Here is a 19,912-nt window from a genome sequence, read left to right on the forward strand (position 1 = left end):
TACTGACCACGTGCTGTCGTCCGTGTACTGACCACGTGCTGTCGTCCGTGTACTGACCACGTGCTGTCGTCCGTGTACTGACCACGTGCTGTCGTCCGTGTACTGACCACGTGCTGTCGTCCGTGTACTGACCACGTGCTGTCGTCCGTGAACTGACCACGTGGTCATCCGTGTACTGACCACGTGCTGTCATCCGTGTACTGACCACGTGCTGTCATCCGTGTACTGACCACGTGCTGTCATCCGTGTACTGACCACGTGCTGTCATCCGTGTACTGACCACGTGCTGTCATCCGTGTACTGACCACGTGCTGTCCGTTTTTTCCTCTTCTGCATATCAGAAAATCACTGATAATAAAACCGACCCCCTAACCAGAGACTGCTGAATGTGAATGCCATGTGATTGCCAGGCTCCTATTTGCAGGCATACCATACCATAAGGCGGCTTTGAGAACGACAGCGCCACTTTAAAAGAATTAGCCATATACATTGAAAAAAAAAACATTTTGGTGACAGACATAAAGGATGCAATATCAAAAATAAAACAGCAGGGGGCACACTGAGCTTTGTGCAGTAATGTGAAATAGACATTAAACTACGTCCACAACGGGAGCAGCGTCCCTGTATGCTTCATTACTGGGCCGTGCACTGAGATAGGAGCACTGAGGGCTGGAGGATCCCAGCGGGGGTGCTATCTGCACACAGCAGTGTGTGGGGGATTATCCAATGCATCGATGACTAAAGAATAGAGATGGGCGGACACCTGGATGATCGGGTTTGGCCAAACAGTTACAAAAAGTTTGGGTTCGGGTACCAGAACAGTACCCGCACTCAAACCCCAATCACTTTAATGGGGGGGCCCGAACATCCAGTGTTTGCTGCGATGTCATGACAGAATGGCAAACACCGCTTCTGATTGGAAGTGAAATCCTCCCCACCGGTCAGGGAGCCGCGGTTCCCATGTTGTTAAAAGACAGCGGGAGCTCTTTCCGCTGTGATTGGAGGTATAAACTTTACCTCCGGTCACTGGTGTCAGCTGATGAGACTACTGATCCCATCAGCCGACACCTGCTGCCACTAATAACAGTGAAAGCAGGAGCGGCGGATGGCGGTATTCATCTGCCGCTCCTGCGCTGCAAATAATTAAAATAAAACAGCGTGGGTTCCCCCCTAATTTTAATAACCAGCCAGACAAAACTCAGAGCTGGGGGCTGCAACCTTCAGCTGTCAGCAAGGCTAATTATCAAGAACAGAGGGGCCACCACGCTGTTTAATTATTTAAATAAATGTAAAAAATGGTGTGGGGTCCCCCCCATTTTTGACAACCAACCTTGCTAAAGCTCACAGCTGGGGGCTGGTGTTCTCAGGCTGGTAAGGGGCCATGGATATTGCCCCCCTTGGTGAGATCCCCAGTAGCACCATGAGAGTTTTTCTGACCGTGCTAGCAGGGATCTCACCGAGGTCACGGCAGTTCAGCCCGGCTGGGAACGGAGCCTCAGTGACCGGACGTAACCTCAATGATGTCACCACCGGTCTCTGAGGCTGCGTTCCCAGCAGCTCATTCACCAGTAGTTTTCAGCCTGGGCAGTGTTATATTGGCGCCATCTTGGTTAAAAGGTTGAAAACTGTTTATCCCCAGACATAGATTACGGCGTGGGACAGAACGACGGACAGGTATGGGTATATTGTTGTTTTATAATTTTAGTTTAATAACAGGAGATCAAGGGCTTCGCTGGAATTAGGCGTTTAAATAAACATGGAAAAAAGTGTTTAGTCTTATTTCAAATAAAGGACTTTATTCCGGCTGTGTCTTTATTTACCATATAATTATAGGATTAGCAATGGATAGGTGTCTTATAGACGCCTCTCCATTACTAAGCCATGGGCTTGATGTCACCTGACAATACAAAGGTGACATCAACCCCACAATTATGAACCCCACTTGCCACAGCTACAGGGCAAGTGGGAAGAGCTGGGCAGATGTGTTGTATCAGGGCAGGTGTGGGCTGCTATTTTTAGGCTGGGGATGGGGGGCAATATCCATGACCCCTTACCAGCCTGAGAATACCAGCCCCCAGCTGTGAGCTTTAGCAAGGCTGGTTGTCAACAATGGGGGGGGACCCCACGCCGTTTTTTTAATTTAAATAATTAAACAGCGTGGGGACCCCTCTATTCTTGATAATTAGACTCGCTGAAGCTGACAGCTGAAGGTTGCAGCCCCCAGCTCTGAGTTTTGTCTGGCTGGTTATCAAAAATACAAGGGAACCCATGATGTTTTTTTTTGTATTATTATTTATAGCGCAGGAGCGGCAGATGAATACTCCCATCCGCTCCTGCTCTCACTGTTACTAGCGGCAGCAGATGTTGGATGATGGGAGCAGTTGTCTCATCAGCTAACACCAGTGATCGAAGGTAAAGTTTATACCTCCGATCACAGCTGAGCGCTCACACTATCTTTTGACAGCATGGGAATCGCAGCTCTCTGACAAGCGGAAATGATTTTACCGCTGATCAGAAGCAGTGTTTGCTTGACAGCGCGACAAACACCCAGAGTTTGGGGGGTCGAACCCAAACAGTAACACGGACTTCCTGGTGAAGTCCATGTTCGATGTTCGTGCCCGAACAGTAGGTTATCGGTTTTGACACCGAACTTTACTGTTCGGGTTCGCCCATCTCTACTAAAGAACTGTAGTGTAAAGCTGCCCTATCTGAGGTTAGGCCTCATTCACACGTCTGGGATTTCCACAGATAAAGCACATACCCATTACAGGCTATGGGGCCGGGAACATGGTTTTTCTCAGACCAAAAGCCCAAAAAAGAAAAGAGACAAGTTCATCTTTGTCCCCAAGTCATTATCAACTCGCCTAGTGTATGGGCCAGTCATATATTGGGCCAGCACTGACGGCAGCCTGGCCTGTGCGCGCTGCTCCGATCCATACAGGGACCACTATATTAACTTATGTGGCTGGAAACTGGGGTCAGAGCTGTCCCCCAGTCTGAATATTGTCATCAGTCTATAAACCATGTAGTACGCCCGTCTGGACCCGACCAAAAAACTGGTGAAACACTGATGAGCAGTGATGAGCAAACATACTCAGATAAGGTGCTATCCGACACCTGCTAACCGAATGTCTTCAGCGTGCTCCAATAATACGTCCGAGTCCCCGCGGCTGCATGTCTCGCGGCTCGGCGACACCTGCACCACATGCAGGGACTGTATAACATACAGGCACCGCCGGTCACTTCATGCTGAAGAAAAAAGAGTGGCCATGAGATGTGGAGAAATCCCATCCACTTTGCTGGAACTGTGAGACGCTGCGTTTTTTACGCAGACAAAATATAAAGTCAAAAACTCATTATGGGAACAAATGGAATCTGTCACTGAGATTTGTTACCCCATCTGATAGCACCATGATGTAGGAGCAGATACCCTGATTCCAGCACTGATACAGATTGTCACTTACTCGGCTGATGCTGCAGATCTAGCAGGTCTCTGAATGCAGAGCTCCGTATAACTCCGACCACACTACTGATTTACAGCTTTCTGTGTACACTGTGCATAGGCAGAAAGCTGCCAATCAGTGGTAGGTAGAGGCTGGGCTATACTGAGCTCAGTAATATGGAGGACTACATGGCAGCAGGTTTACCAGTCCTCTAGTGTTAATCCCCTGACGATAAAAGTGATTTTATCAAATATACACTATGCCAGTGACACATTGCTGTAATCATGGTCTCTGTCTCTCAGATTAAGAGACAACAATCTAGTGACAAATTCCCTTTGAAGTGAGCCTGTCAGGTCCCCCATGCCCTCCAACCCACCACCATTCGTATATGTGTTTTAAATACCCCATCTTCATCATTGTGGGCATGTGCAGTGCGCCTCAGGAGCTGAAAAGCGTACACCCGGTATCGGAGGTGCAATGACGTGGACGAAGAAAGACGGGCGTTCTGCGAGAGATACCGAAGATGCCGACTCTTGGGAATAATGTTGTCACGGCCACAGGGACCACAAGTCTGGAGAAAACAACGCCCCACTGACCAGTCAAAGGGATAATTAGAATATGAAAAGTAAAGGTTCTAAAGACTTTGCTAAAACATGTAATTAGGTGACAAACACTATAGAGAGCTGGGAAGGCCCCGGTCAGACTGTCAGGATTTTACCTCAGTATAAGGGCTCATTTCCACATGCGAGGCACACGTCCGTATCTCGCATGTGGAAACCAAGCTCTGGCGCCGGCACTTTGGAGCGGAGCTGTGCAGCTCCATGTGTTCCTATGCGGCCGCACGCTCCGCTCTGCAGTGCCGGCTCCACAGCTTGGTTTCCACATGCGAGATACGGACGTGTGCCTCGCATGTGGAAATGAGCCCTAAGCCAAAACCAGGAGAGGAATAATCCTAGGAAACGTATAATAGAAACACATCACCACTTCTGTAGACTTATAAATACTGAGGTCATACTGAACGTGGCCTTAAGGCCCCGTCTCACTAAGCGATTTACCAACGATCACGACCAGCGATACGACCTGGCCGTGATCGTTGGTAAGTCGCTGTGTGGTCGCTGTTAGGTTAGGCAGAGTGCTGCTATTTAACAAATATACAAATGCCGCTGGGTTTGGGGCCATGGGGGGCCTGTCAGGTTCCCTTTAATCAGAGACATTTTCCCCTTGCTACTACAGCTCAGTTTCCCAGTGTTTCTTTGTCATTTATTGGGTTTTTTTATAAGCAAAAAATACTGTTGCCACACTGACCAAGCTCTGGTAAATCGGTGTTTTAATGTACATGGAAAAATATTTAGAATTGAGAGTCCTCAGTGGTTGATACCTTTTAATGGCTAACTGAAAAGATGGTAACAAACTGCAAACTTTCGAGACTACATACATCTCTTCATCAGGCAAAGACTAAAACAAATGAGGTTTAAGTGCCCCGGGCATGATCAGAGCACTTCCCTAGCCTCTGCCCAGTGCCACCTAAGGGTTTATGTAGAGGTCTGTACAAATCAGTCAAAGGCCACGTTCACACGGTCAGTATCTCACCTCAGTATGTGTAAGCCAATACCAGGAGTGGGTGATGATCCAGAAGTGGTGACCTGTTACTATGATATTGTTCCTCACCTGGTTTTGGCAAATACTGAGGTAAAATCCTGACAGTGTGCCTCTGCACGGAGCGGCTGCAGGTCTCCCGATCACGCGCTCCCGAGTGCTCACGCTCGGGTTGGAGACTGCAGCCGGTCCGGGCACTGCGGTCAGAGATCCATGGAGGGCTGTATGAGGCAGCAGTTTGGGAAGTGCTCCGACCACGCAGTCCAGCCTTACCCACCATAGAAACATCTGACTAAAAGATCTAAAAACACTGAAGTAGGAGACTGTGAAAGCAAAATTTGTGTTGGCCTCAAAACTTTTGGCCATGACTGTGAGGGTCCGTGCGACGGGTGACTACAGCTGTAGGGGGCACGAGCAGCGGCCCATGACTACAGATATTACAGAAGCCCCTCCATTTCTGCCCCGGCGTCACATGAACACATTACCAGTAACACCTCAGACAACGGCGCAGTGCGGGCGCCCTGGCATCGCTGCCCTAGCCCACCAGGGATGTGACCACAGAATGGCAGGGAACCTGTTGCCATGGGCAACGTCTCCAATATCAGCAGTTGTTGTCTGCCCCCCAGACAGCACATGTAGCCCCCGAATATAGTGGTCTCCATTAGAGTAGGCCCCACGCTCTGGCTCCAGGCTTGCTGGGTGCTGTAGTCCCACTAGGGGAGCGCCCCCGTTGCTAGGTAACAGCTGGGCCGCAGCACTCACCGCTCAGCACGGCCTCGTACAGGCGGAGCGCCGCTCTGAAGTGATAGAGCAGCAGCAGCGCCGCCGCAGGGAGCAGCAGCCACACGTACGCCCGGTGCCTGCACAGCCAGCCCTTCACCCGGGTCAGCAGGGGCGGCCCGGAGCCGGCACCCGCACACTCCGCCATGTTTGTTGTTTCCTGCTCCCGGCTACTGGGGCAGAATAGGCGGAGCGCGCCGGGGATTGGTGGAGCTGGAGCCCCTCACCACCGGGGACAGCTCGGTCACTATGTCCCGTGCTGCAGCCTCCGGCTTCTGCCTCACTATACAGCGCTGTATCCGCATTACTGCCAGGTACCGCGCAGTGCTGGGCATTGCCAGTGAGTGACTAACGTCGGGCATAAACGCTGGTGTGCCTCTACCAACATGGCGGCCGCTCGGTATCCCCGCTTCCGCTTTGGACCGGACGTTCCCCCTCCCTTCCCGCTATGCTTTGCGCTCTCCTCTCAGTGGGGCTGGGCCATTCGCAGCCAAGATGGCAGACTACGAGGATCGGGTCTCTGATGAGGAGAAGGTACATGGTTTTCGGGGGGCTGCAGTCACTGTTGTGGTCTGCGGCGCTTAGTGCTGGGGGCACAGATCAGGCGCAGCTCATGCGCTTCTTGTTGTCGTCCACGGCCCCTTTTAACCCTGGCAGTGCTGTGGGAAGCAGCAGTTTTACCTGGGCCCGGCAATGAAATCGTTAACTGTAGCTTCTAACGTACTAGTTTAAGTCCTGCGGTGTGTGGCACTACAAGGCGCAGCGTGCCCGGCTTGATGTCTGGGGTGCTGACAGCTTATTCTCTGTTCTGGGAGTCGGCTCTGTGTTTGGTGCGGTTGTCAGGAGCAACCAACATCCGTCCTGCCAGCTGTCATGTGGTTGCTAATGACAACAGCCCGTGCTGCGGGGTCCCCGATGGGATGGGGGTCATTCTTGATCCTCAGATTTTATTTTTCTGTCATTTAGTTACAATGTCTGACCCCCTGGCCTTGTTATAGATGATCGGTGTTATGCTGGGACTGTATGAGGCAGCAGGGATTGCTGGTGGGTTACCCCAGGAACAGCGCCACACCTGTCTCCAGGCTGCATCCGGTACTGCAGCTCGCTCCCAACACTAGACACCAGGACAGGTGTGACGGCAGCAGCCTTAATGGGATGTGTTTAATGCCAGTGGTCCCGACCATTACTCTGAAGTGATCACCGGGTCACAGAGGGGTCTCTAATATTATAGCGGCCAGTGAGCGCCATGAAACTTCGAGGGGCTGCCTACAGGAACACATGATATTGGGAGACAGCTGAGGCGTGGCGTCTCCAGAGCCGGCTGCCATGCTGTGACTGCTGCCCGAGCTCCTCAGTAATAGCTGGGTGGAGGCGCTCGTGTCGTGTACGGCTCCTCCACAGGCCCCAGCATGTCGCCCTCTCCGATTACAAGGCCTGGCCACAGGGTCACCGCTCTGTGCTTATTTCTGGGCCTCCGCTCCTTCACTGTCTTCTAATAATAGACCCCCAGCTAGAAAAAGAATCTGCCTCTGTATAAGGCGACTGCATCGCAGGAGTCATACATGGAGTGATTTCCTGGGTTTATGGACGATTTGTGTTTTCCTCTCAGCTGTTGGTATACACACGGCCATTGTTATTGCCATATGTAGCGATAAAGTGTTGTCCATGGGGGGATGTTATTAGCCGAGGTGCCCCTAACACAGTACGGCCATTGGGGCTTATACTGGCCATACCCAGCAAAGACTGAACCTGGCCTTATTGAAATGGTTCCTGGGTAGATCCCAGCTCAGGCTTTCCATGGGAAATTCGGCTGTTAACCTTTTCCCATCTCTGTTCTCCGTATATAGCGCAGGTCCGTGGACTGTGATGCACAGCCGGTGTCTGTAACAGCAGGGACCGGAGCCATCTCTGATCGCTTCTGTATAACTATATAAATGCAGTTGTCAGTCAGTGGCATTTAAATAGCGCGACGGCCGGTATGCTTCTTCCTCTGGGGCTACGGTAAACCGGGGGTTAATGGTTCAGCCGTGCACCCTGCGAAGGCCCCCCCCCATGACTGCCGGTTTTGTCCTCCCGGGAAGCTTTGCCTGCGGCTGGACTTCACAGAAGATCGTTGTTTTGATAATAGAAATAAAATTATTATTATAGTTTGTCGCCAACATATTCCGCAGCGCTTTCCATTTCTGAGGGGTCTTGTACAGATAATAAACATTACAGCATAACAATAATCACATAAATCAACAGATACCAAGATCCTGCTCACAAGCTTCCACTCCATGGAAATACACCTGATCGCGGGTGGCCCGATTCTAACGCATCGGTAACGTGGTATATTGCCCAGCCACGTGGTATATTGCCCAGCCACGTGGTATATTGCCCAGCCACGTGGTATATTGCCCAGCCACGTGGTATATTGCCCAGCGACATAAAATAAAAAATAAACATATACTCACCTTAGTCCTGGCTCCTGTGTGCGTTGCACGCGGCAGCTTCCGGTCCCAAGGTTGGTATGACGATCAGCGCAGGACCTGTGATGACATCGCGGTCACATGACCGTGACGTCATGGCAGGTCCTTCTCGCGCAGGCCCTGTGATGACGTCGCAGTCACATGACCGTGACGTAATAGCAGGTCCTCGCGCAGGCCCTGTGATGACGTCGCGGTCACATGACCGTCACGTCATGGCAGGTCCTTCTCCCATAGCATCCGGAACCTGCCGGCGGACAGGGCGCGACGTCGGAGGGTGAGAATAACGTTTTGTTTTTTTTTATTATTATTATTTGTAACATTAGATCGTTTTACTATTGATGCAGCATACGCAGCATCAATAGTAAAAACTTGGTCACACAGGGTTAATAGCTGTGTAACCGGAGTGCGTTATACCGCGCTCCGGTAATGCTGGCATTAACCCTGTGTGAGGGCTGACTTGGTGACTGGAGGGGAGTATGGAGCGGGCACTGACTGCAGGGAGGAAAGACTGGCTATATTGCCGCCGGACTGTGGCCGTCGCTGATTGGTCGTGGGCGTTTTGCCACGACCAATCAGCGACTTGGATTCCATGACCGACAGTGGCCGTGACCAGAGCCGTATTTACCACTAGGCACATGAGGGCACGTGCCTAGGGCGGCAGGATGTGGGGGGGGGCACCTGAACAAGGTTTGTTGTTTTTTTTTTCGTTTTTTTTTTTTTCAATGGAACGGGGCTTGCCCGCCCATCTAACATCTCCCTCCTGCCACCTACATCTTCTGGCTGCTGCGGGTCTCGGATCCCGCGCAGTTAAATGTACTGCACGGGGAGCCAGAAGCGGAAACACATCACATCATAGGCCCCGCCCCCTCCTCGCTGAGGCGCCAAGTTCAGTTTCTGCCTGTGCCTGACAGTCCACCCGCCCACCTCAGTATTTTGGCTGCTGGGGATCACATCCTGGATCACGTCCCTCTGCTGTACCCCGGCCGGACTGCTGGTGCCTTGACCCGGGGATCGGAAAGGCTGAAGCCCTCTGCCCATCGGGACCTGCGAGCGGCTGGCGGTGGGGGAAGAGCAGCTGAAACTTCTGGAGTTAATGGGAGAAGCCTCCACCTGGATCCCGGCAATGTACTGTGAAGTGCTGAAGCCCAGGACAGCGGTCAGCACGGCAGCGCAGCCTTGGCCCGTGCATGCCTCTCTCCAGGAATCCAGGCTGGGTGATCCTGCCCGTCACGCTGCCAGCCTTCTCTTTACCGGGACGTGGATAGTGTAAGGGCAGGGGCTCGGGGCTGCTCTGTGATCGGGCGGTATAGCCGTGGAGCACTCACACTGATCAAAGGAGTCTGTGTTGGAGAAAAAGGTAATGATGTGTGAAACGTCTTGGGGGAGGAATGGGGGCTGATACTGCTCTGTGCACCTCCAGGGGATGCCATGGTCCCAGCAATGCCTGCAAGTCCTGGCACCTTCATCATGTCACTGTGCTGTCAGCAGATGGTCTACCGCCTGTCATGTAGGGGTCACTATGGGGGATAATACTAGGTGGTCCCTAAAAGGTCCTAGACAGCTCCAATATGAGCCCTGCTATCCAGAATGGCACTGACACTACCCTGGCATACGGTCTGCACCTACATGTGGGGTTGTCAGCATTTATGACTGATTGTTAATGTGACATTTCTGATACTTAGCAGCTTGTCTACTATTTTCTTTTAGGCAGCGCTGTACATAGTGGGGACGGGATGTATGGCACTGTTAGTCTATGTTCACATATTGCATTTTTTTTAATGCAAATTTAAAGCTGCATTTAAGCTGCTTACAAAAAGCAGTTTTTGTTGTCTCTCGTGCATGTTGCTAAAGTTTTGTGCCCCTCCACCTCCCCAAAAAAGTCTGATTTAACTTGCAGGTTTTTGCACCAAAAACTGCTACTTGAGATTTTTGCTGCGTTTTTAAAAAGTGCAGCATGTTACTTTCAGCATTTTTTTTTTTGTATTTTTAAACAAAGGCATAAAAACCGCTGAAAGTGACATGTTGCAGTTTTTAAAAACACAGTAGTTTTCCAAATCAGTCAGTGAAATAAAACCAAAGTGTGTGCATGAGATTTCTGAAATCTCATACACTTTCCTGATACTGTAAAACGCAGCTTAAAACTTGCTTAAAGGGAAGGTGCCACCAGTTTTCTTGTAGTTTGTTTTTTTGTGAAATTAAGCTTAAAATAGTAAATAAAATGTATTAATGCAATGTTTGCACTGTTTGCAAACATTTCTATATGAAAAATATTATATCTTTTCTTACAAATATATATATTGACCACTAGGGGGAGCATTTTCCGTTTTAGACCTCAAGCAGCTAAAGTGAGACTTACCAGCTTTACTGTTAGCTGGAAAATCTGGGCAGTAACTGCTGACATCAGCATTTCCCTCCCCTTTTGGGTGGTCTAATATCCCTGGGGCAGAATGAAGAGCAGCATCACAGGGCAGAGCCATTTTGTGTGTGCTATCACCAGCAGTTACTGCATCAGAAGCACAGTTAGTTTATGTGGTGTGTATGGAGCAGCATTGTCTGTGCAGAGCTGTCTGTGACTCATCCCTCAGTAAGATAAGAAGGAGCTCCAGGTCTGCAGTGAATGGCCGGGCATTGTGGAGGGAGGAGAGATACATTGTATGGCAGAGAGAGGTGTCAGGTGTCACCTCTCTGCAGGCTGGGAATGAGGGTCTGTGTGTGAGGGGGGAGGCGGAGACACAGCAGGAGAAGCACACAGGGCAGCATGTGAGGGGCAGAGGATGTCTGCCCAGTGCCTGGAGTACAGAGGGGCAGTGCACATCTCTCCTGTGATAGAGAGTAAGTGGAGCTGGGCAGAGAGCACTGGGCTATAATAAAATGGCTGCTAGTGACACCTACAGCAGTGAGCTGTGCAGCCCACAGAGGCGTGCCCAGCTCACTGCTAACACCTCTCCAATGTTATAGATAGGGTCAGCGCCGGTCTATTATCTCCTATGTCCATGGGGTGCTGTAAAATGACACTGTTAGTGCCCTGCTACTGCTGCAAAACCAAGATGTCAGCCCCCAGTTCCTTCTTTAAACACACATAACACACGAAATCTGTTTCGCATGCATTTAAAACTTGGTTATAGCAGCATGTTATGCTACATTACAGTGATTTATTAATGATCTACAAACGCGGTACCTTACCTTTAAAAAAGCAGCAAAAACCCCTGCAAAAATACAACATGTGAACACAGCCTTATTAGTAATGTTTTAGCGTAAGTTCACACTGGGTGTTTTTGCTGCTTTTTTTATTATAATTTTCAGCTGCTTTTTTACAGCACCAGCAAAGCCTATGCGATTTCAGAAATCTCATGCACACACATTGGGTTTTTGTGTGATCAGCACTTTGTGCTTTTTTTGGCATAGAGCATGTCACTTCTTTCAGTGTTTTTCACCCATTGACTGACTGAATGGATGGTGAAAAAATGCTGCAAATACGCAGGTTGACTTTTCTTGCAGCGTATTTGCTGCAGAAATGTCAAGGAGAGCCGGATGTGACCTCACACTCGGCTCTGCTACCTCCAGATGGCAGGCTGCATGATGCGTCCATGCAGCCTGTCATCCAGCAGAGCGGACCCGACATTGCAGTGTTTGACACGCTGTCATATGCATGACAGCGCAGCAAACACCGCTTCTGATCGGCGGTGAAATCCTCCCCGCCGGTCAGAGCCGCGGCTCCCACAGTGTCAGGAGACAGCAGCACGACAGGGAGTCAAGAGAATTATTTCAGTCCTATCCCTCCCCTTCCTATGAAAATGTCTACTACAATGGTGAGACCAACCATTTTTTATCTGGAGCACTTTATACACGTGGTTTTCTTTGTGTCTTTTTGTCCATGATTTTAGTGTTGTATTAAAAGTTATGTTTTAATAATAAGGGAGACTCTCCTAGCTATACTCAGTTATGCCATACAAATTCATCAGATTAAGAGAGCTGCTGCTAAAATACCATTAGAAAGATTAAACATTTTTAAAGCTGCTGGTGTCTCTGGAGTCTGTGTACCCCAAGGTGCAGGATTCTCCAGCTGCCCCTAACATACCCCTGCGGGTGTATGGGCTGTACGGTCTGGGTCCAGGCGCACGCACAGTGCTCATATTGAAGCTGGCCCGTACACCTGATAAGCCCCCACAATGCTCCGGACCGGAACTGACGTCCGGCTGCGCGTCATACTTTGAGGAGGAGGTGGGAATTTTAACATGGGGGGCGAGAAAAGAAAAAATGATAACGCCCAGCGGGGCGTGATAAGAGCAGCGAGGGGGAGAGATTGGAGACTCAGAGACTGCCCGTCCCAGTCTACACCGTAGCCTGGAGCCCTCATTATCAGAGGAATATGTCAGTTAATAATTTATTTTTTTTTCTAAAGCTTTATAGTGTAGTTTTCGATCAGAGGGATGGTTGGGGATGAGCTAGCAAGGTGCAGGGACAGGTAGTGATGGCTACTTGTGGACATGTGTGGCACTTGTGGTGAGACAAAAAAACACTGCTAGCCGGATCATGGCAAGTGCCGCATATGTCCGCAAGTCCCATACTGAACGAATGAGGCCGAACACAGTGTTGCCGTAAGTGATCTGTTACGTGGAAGATGCAGAAAAACTGCTGGATCTGCCGCAAATGGCAAAAATTGCTGATGTCAAAGTAGCCTAAGTCACTGCCGACAGTATCTGCATTAGTCATACCAATGGGGAAGGCAGCACGAAAAGTGCCTAGGGCAGCAGAAACTCTAAATACGGCCCTGGCCGCGACCAATGAATAACCGAGACAGACAGACAGACAGAGACGGAAGTGACCCTTAGACAATTATATAGTAGGATAAAAACATATTTGGAGTCACAGCGTCCGTAAAAGTCCGTTCTCTGAAATGGTAAAATGAATTACTGTAACCAACTCAGTAAACGCCATGATTACAAATGAAACATTGCAATACAAAGATTTCAAACTGTCGTATCCCACAAAAAGTGTTAGGGTACCGTCACATTAAGCGACGCTGCAGCGATAGCGACAGCAATGCCGATCGCTGCAGCGTCGCTGTGTGGTCGCTGGAGAGCTGTCACACAGACCGCTCTCCAGCGACCAGCGATGCCGAGGTCCCCGGGTAACCAGGGTAAACATCGGGTTGCTAAGCGCAGGGCCGCGCTTAGTAACCCGATGTTTACCCTGGTTACCAGCGTAAAAGTTAAAAAAACAAACAGTACATGCTCACCTGCGCGTCCCCCAGCCTCTGCATCCTGACGCTGACTGAGCTCCGGCCCTAACAGCAGAGCGGTGACGTCACCGCTGTGCTTTCACTTTCAGTTTAGGGCCGGCGCTTTAGTGTCAGGAAGCAGAGGCTGGGAGACGCGCTGGTGAGTATGTGCTGTTTGTTTTTTTAACTTTTACGCTGGTAACCAGGGTAAACATCGGGTTACTAAGCGCGGCCCTGCGCTTAGTAACCCGATGTTTACCCTGGTTACCAGTGTAAAATATCGCTGGTATCGTCGCTTTTGCTGTCAAACACGGCGATACACGGCGACCTAGCGACCAAATAATGTGCAGACCTTCTAGCAGCGACCAGCAATTTCACAGCGGGATCCAGATCGCTGCTGCGTGTCAAATACAGCGATATCGCCATCCAGGTCGCTGCAACGTCACGGATTGCTGGCGATATCGCCTAGTGTGACGGTACCTTTAGTCAGCCGGCCATCCCGAAAACAGGCCCTCACACAAGTCCATTGACTGGAAAATAAAAAGGCTATAGGATTCAGAAAATAGTGGCACAAACCAAATTTATTTTATATATATATATATATATATATATATTTTTTACAAACTTTTTCACCACTTAAGTAAAACAACAAACTTACCTATTTGGTATCGCTGTAATCGTACTGAGATAGAAAACCATGTTACCAGGCGATATTTACAGCACAATGAACACTACAAAGGCCAAACCCAAAATGCCACGGCGGGATCAAGTTTTCTTCTTTTTTTTTCCCCCAATTCTAATGCATTTCATAACATTTTTACCATTTTCAGTAAATTATATGATTAAATGAATGGTGTCATTCGAAACATCAATTCGTTCTTCAAAAAAATCCGCCCCATACAGGTGGGTTGGTTGATAATAAAGTTATGACTCTTGGCCGAAGTTGAAGGGGGGGAAAAAAAAAACCAGAAGAGCAAAAATGAAAAATGTGCTCCCCAGGAGTGAAGGGAGCTTACCGGCCGGTCTGTGACGAGGGAACCCCACTAAAAAGGAGCTGATTGGTGCCGCTCTGCCGCGGGCAGCATAGATCCGACGCTGGCGCCTCTACTGTGAAATGCTGCCATGGTTGGAAGCAAACAGTGTGTGAGGAATCAGCGCGGTCATTAGTGACTGGTAGGCCCCATCATCACAAGGGCCGGCTCACACATAGCAAGTCCCAACAATGGCAGGTATTCGGTCTGGAATGTAATCTTTCACAATAAAGACCCGTCTCCTAGGGTTGTGTAAGGAAGTGACAGGTAAAGCCTCCGGCCATGTTTACACGGGCCGGGGATGTTTCAAAGAATCGGAGGCTGAATTTTGCTGCCACACATTTGTCGCCCGCTCGTCATCTCATTTTTTTCCCCACGCGTATTAAGTAGAAAATACTTGATTTATTTGCATTATAGAAAAAATGTCCACAGGTGCTGTGAGGGTGCACACGGCCTTGGTGAGGGGGTCCTGTAATCAAAGCGTCTCACATGGTCACAGAATGTCTATAATCGGTGGGCTGTAACTGCTAGGACCCTCACAACTACAAGACCGGGGGTCCCTGTGTGAGCACAGCAGTATGGGTTTGGTGAAGATGGTGGAGCACTGTACTTGGCCCTCCACTGATCAGACCCTTGGGTCCTTTATCAGAACCCCCTTTAAGCCTGCGCAGTGCCGGGGCCATAACCCCCCAGTGATGATGGGAAAGTTACGGTATTTGTTTCATCACTTTCCTGTAGCTGGACTTGATGGGTTAATTTAGGGAAATAAATACAAATTCTTTGCTCTTAAAAGAGAAACTTTCTGATTGTTCCGATAAAAAAAAAAAAGAACAATAATTTTGATTGGGGGAAAAAAACTTGCAATCCTGGCGTTCGCGTTGCTTGGTCATTTTCTTGTTTGAGCCATTTGTGATGTACATGGCCGGACATTTGTCTGAACTCGTGCCATGTAATACATCCTGGGGGGCTGCAGCATCCGCTAATATCACAGGTTTTATCGACGGCTAGGCTTCTATAAGGGGCAGGTTCACACAAGTGTATAACCAATCATTCAGAGATTCAGCCAGAAGAGTGCAATGATTTTCTTTCTCGCCGGTCATCTGTATATAATCAGCTTTTTACAGCAGCTGTTAATCATACACACGAGCATTTACACTTTCCTGTTATAGTGCTGCGATGGATCCTCAAACATTGGATGCAATACTGTGGCTCTGTATGGCAGCTGCTTTTTTTTTTATTTATTTTTTGCAAACCCATGAATGTGAATGGCGTTACCGTATGGGCGTAATACTGGCAGATTACATACTACAGTATACTGAGAATGGAAGACACCGGATCTGTACGTTGCGTCTATGTGCAACTGGAACATGGTTTGTTTAAAGGTGTTTTCCCACATGGTCGTGCTTGCTCCATTCAGCGTCCGTGCCACTGACGGACGGCCTTGTCTGCAGTTGAATGCACTGTTTCATCCTGGATTCTTGTACCCTGAGGAAGCGTCATGGCTGCTCTGGAGCTGCAAGCAGTAATAAGGTTGCTTGTGTATTTCAAGAATTTCTTTTGAAGTTTTTTTACGTTCTATTGATGTAAAGGGCTAAAATAGGTGGTTTATGCCGCACAGGGCTGCCGCCAATACTGCTTATATTAGGATGGGTTAGAGAGGAGTTGTATACGGTTTTCTTTTACTATATGAAATAAGGTCTGTGTGAAGACATGGTCCCACCTGTGGGGTCACACTTATCTCCAGCATGGTGGTCCCTCAACCTGGTGAGACTGAGCGCAATCTGTCATATCCAGAGGGAGGCTGAATTAGGAGGTGGCCACACATGTATGGAGTTACCCGGACATCCTAGCTGGCATGGCCACCTCTGACTGGGTGCCGTAGCCCACTGCCTCCTCATTGTCCCAGTGTCATATACTGAATGTAATGCCCCACTAAAAAGGTGTGAGTGCCAAGAATGTGCCCAATCAGTGCTTCATAATGCTGCTGCTTAGCTCGGCTAATCAACTGGTTTACTGCCTTATGTAGGATAAGACCTGGCAGCGCTTATTTCCCAGGATTGGGGTGTGCTAATGCCCCTTTCACACATCAGTTTTTTGCCGTCAGGCACAATCCAGCGAGTTTTGAAAAAAAACGGATCCTGCAAAAGTTGCCGCCGGATGTTTTTTCCTCATAGACTTGTATTAGCGACGGATGGCCTCACATTTCATCTATTTTCCACCGGATCCGTTGAAAATTCATTTTCCGGTGGCCGGAGAAAACGGACATAGGAACATTTCTTGTGTCCGTCGAAAAAACTGACAGCGCCGGATCCATCGCCATTCTTCATTTGCTGTAATGGAATCCAGCTACGCATTCCGTTTTTTAAAACTAAGCATGCATTTTCCATTCTCTCTCCCAATCGGCTAGTCGGATACAGGTAAAAACCGGATCCGTCACATCAGTTTTTCACAATCTACGACGGATCCATTTTTTCAAAATTCGCAGGATTGAGCCTCACGGCAAAAACCTGATGTGTGATAGTAGCCTTATATTCTGCAATCCTGACATTTGATAGCCCTAATAATTTACATGGTCGTACTTTACCAATATTAAAGGGGTTTTCCGGTAGCTCCATGTTGATAACCACATTGGCTGTTATTTGCTCTGGTGGCGGCTGGATATAAACACATGGAATAAAGCTGCACATCTCGTCTCCATTCACTGTGCAGCCGCCTGGTACTGCAGAGCAATTCTTATTGTGGAGAATAGGTCAGTATGGAGTGTCCGGGCAGCGGCTATGTACAAGAATCCATCGCCGGTTGCTACTCATTGTATGGAGAGTCGCTCTGCAGCTCTCTTCCCCCGTTTTCAGCAGATCATTGGGGGGGGTACCAGTCTCATATTGATGATTTATCCTGTAGATACGTGATCAATAAGTGTAATGTCCATGTACCCATACATTTCTAGGAGGGGTAGTAGAGGAACAGCTCAATGTAGAGCTCTAAAGACAAAGCTGAATTGTTACTTCATGAGAAGTTCCGCTATTTATTACTGCTGTATCAGAAGGGACAGGCGCCTAAAATCACAGTGATCGGGAAAACCATCAATTCCTGGTCTGTCCCACCTCACCACATTTTCAGAATTGGGCATTGTCAATATGATTACATCCAAATGATGGACGTCTACTACAGTATGTGTCCTTGGGTGTAAGATGGCCACAGTCAGCTGGTGGCCTGGCTCCAGGAGAACAGTGTGGTTGGCAGTCTGAAATCGACATTTCTCCCGAGCAACAGTCGGCCAGCGCCCCCATACATATTAGACCTTGGCCAAATCTGTTGCTATCGGCCTGTTCAGCCAACGTTAGTCTGTGCATGGGGTTATTAAGAATATGTGCGCATGTTAAGTATTTGCTGCAGACATTTTTGCATCAAAAACTTGTCTTTTGGCAGGAAAAACACATGTTTTTGTGTGCATTTTTTATGCATTTTTCTCATTCCTCAGATTAGTGAAAAGTGCTGAAAAAATCGATATGCTGCCTATCTGAAACTGCGTCAAATCTGCAAAGAAGAAGAAATAAGCAGCATGTGCATGAGATTTCAGAAATCTTTCACTTTGCTGGGACTGAAGGTTTTTCACAGATTAAAGGCAGTGAAAATAAGAAGTGTGAACATACCCTAAAGCCCCCACGCACATTAGATGACTGTTGGCAGAGAAAGCTGCCAGCCGGCCCGTCGTTCAGCCATGTCTTCCATACACAGGAACGTGTTCTCTGTGAGAGCTGCTGCCAGACATTAGACTCGGCCGATCCCATCGATATCTGTATGTTTGGCCATCAAACCAAAAGTTTTTTTTGTTTTTTTTTTTTGCGATTCCTTCTGTCTGACTGTGGTAATGCCATTTTCCTGATAATGAATTGAAAGTGCATGAAGTTGTCATCACGTAAGACTTTAACTTTACCAAAATGCTTTAGAATATAGGTCGCTTAATTAAAGAAAACTGACTGCCAAAAGTTTTGCATACACTATTTATTGAGCACAACATTCAATATTATAATGTTATAACTTAGTATTTGTAGCATAATCTCTTGCTTTAATTACTGCACCACACCAATGGGGCATTGAAGCCACTCGGGTATTCAAGACATCCTGAGGGATGTAGCTCTATTCCATTTGCAAATCTGAAAACAATTCATCTTTATTGCTATTGGTGCGGGCCCCATCTCGTCACCCTAACTCATCCCAAAGGTTCTCTATATGGGTTTAACACTAGAACTCCCGGAGGGGTCATTTTAACCCTTTTGCTATTTTTTTCCTATAATTTCTAACATTTTAACAAATGAGTTCTGAGTTTTTGTGACTTTTATTTATTCATGGTAGTGTATTTTTAGGAAACAAAAATGAATTGAAGCTTTTTCAGGGGCCCGGATTTTACAATTCATACCTAAGTACTGAAGGGGTTAATTTGACCCCATACATAAAAGTAGTAGTAGGCAAGTCTCCTAATAACAAATACATATGAGACTGCTCTGATGAAGAATGGTGACATCACTCTTACAGTTTACCAAAGTAAGACAAATAAGAATGTCATTTTGCTCAGTATTCTTCACCCAGATGTAGCAGTTGGACAGCGGCATTTAACTAGTTAATAGGCGCCGACGGGTCGCGATTCCACCTGCGCTTATTGCGGGCACATGTCAGCTGTTCAAAACAGCTGCCATGTCCCAGCTTTGATGCGGGCTCCCCTCAAAGCAGGGGTTCTGCCATCTGACGTACTATTCCGTCCAATGGCAGAAAGGGGTTAAAGCTGGTGTCAGTATCTTTCTATTTACTATGACTTCAACCTAAACTAGGTGTGACTCCACTGCCTTGCTCTAGAATGGTGGCCTCACATTCCCTGTACTGTGGGTGGCCTGACTTACCGACAAGACATGTTGTATTCAATAATTCTCTGAATTCAGAATACAAAAATGTCACCGCCTCTAAATAGCGTAAGTGTCCCTACGCCATTTGGCCTTTGTAGAGCTTGGCTGCACCCATCTCTCCCCGCACACCAGCCATCGGCGGACTTTTCTTGTCTTCAACCAGCTGAGAGGAGAAAGCTGCTCCAGATGTGTCATCTTCCCTGAAAACGAAATTATCAGACAATGAAATTCTAACGGCATAATCCCTCTGTCTCCTGACATTATGTCGGGGCATAGAAGTGTGGCCACGCCAAAATCGGCAGGTTCACCCAAACGTCATGTAGGGTGTATTGGGGCATTTTGGTGTTGCCTTTTTTCAGATGAAAATTGTGTGCAGAAAGTAAAATGTGGAATTTGTCGTTACTTGCTTATTCCTTTTCATGCTCACGCTGAACTGGAAATGCAAGGGTTCACAGAGGTGAAGTGGAGACAA

At 48.3% G+C, this 19,912-nt stretch overlaps 2 protein-coding genes across 4 annotated transcripts in view; one reads left to right on the forward strand and one right to left on the reverse strand.

Moving 5' to 3' along the window:
* ST7L (suppression of tumorigenicity 7 like) overlaps window positions 1–6,568 on the reverse strand; it is a 195,671-nt gene extending 189,103 nt beyond the window's left edge. Inside the window, exon 1 of one of the 3 annotated variants that reach the window (XM_077294908.1) lies at window positions 6,544–6,568. In XM_077294908.1, coding sequence (XP_077151023.1) covers window position 6,544 — 1 coding nt within the window. In that variant the 5' untranslated portion in view covers window positions 6,545–6,568. Of the gene's footprint in view, window positions 1–5,801; window positions 6,078–6,543 lie in introns of those variants that run through there. The other 2 variants (XM_077294906.1, XM_077294907.1) reach the window with 2 other exon arrangements.
* Window positions 6,245–19,912, forward strand: part of CAPZA1 (capping actin protein of muscle Z-line subunit alpha 1) — a 67,694-nt gene continuing 54,026 nt past the window's right edge. Inside the window, exon 1 of the mRNA XM_077294909.1 lies at window positions 6,245–6,353. Coding sequence (XP_077151024.1) covers window positions 6,315–6,353 — 39 coding nt within the window. The 5' untranslated portion in view covers window positions 6,245–6,314. The remainder of the gene's footprint in view (window positions 6,354–19,912) is intronic.

This window comes from Ranitomeya variabilis, chromosome 3 (genome assembly GCF_051348905.1).
Source record: "Ranitomeya variabilis isolate aRanVar5 chromosome 3, aRanVar5.hap1, whole genome shotgun sequence".
In the NCBI taxonomy this organism is placed as follows: Eukaryota; Metazoa; Chordata; class Amphibia; order Anura; family Dendrobatidae; genus Ranitomeya; species Ranitomeya variabilis.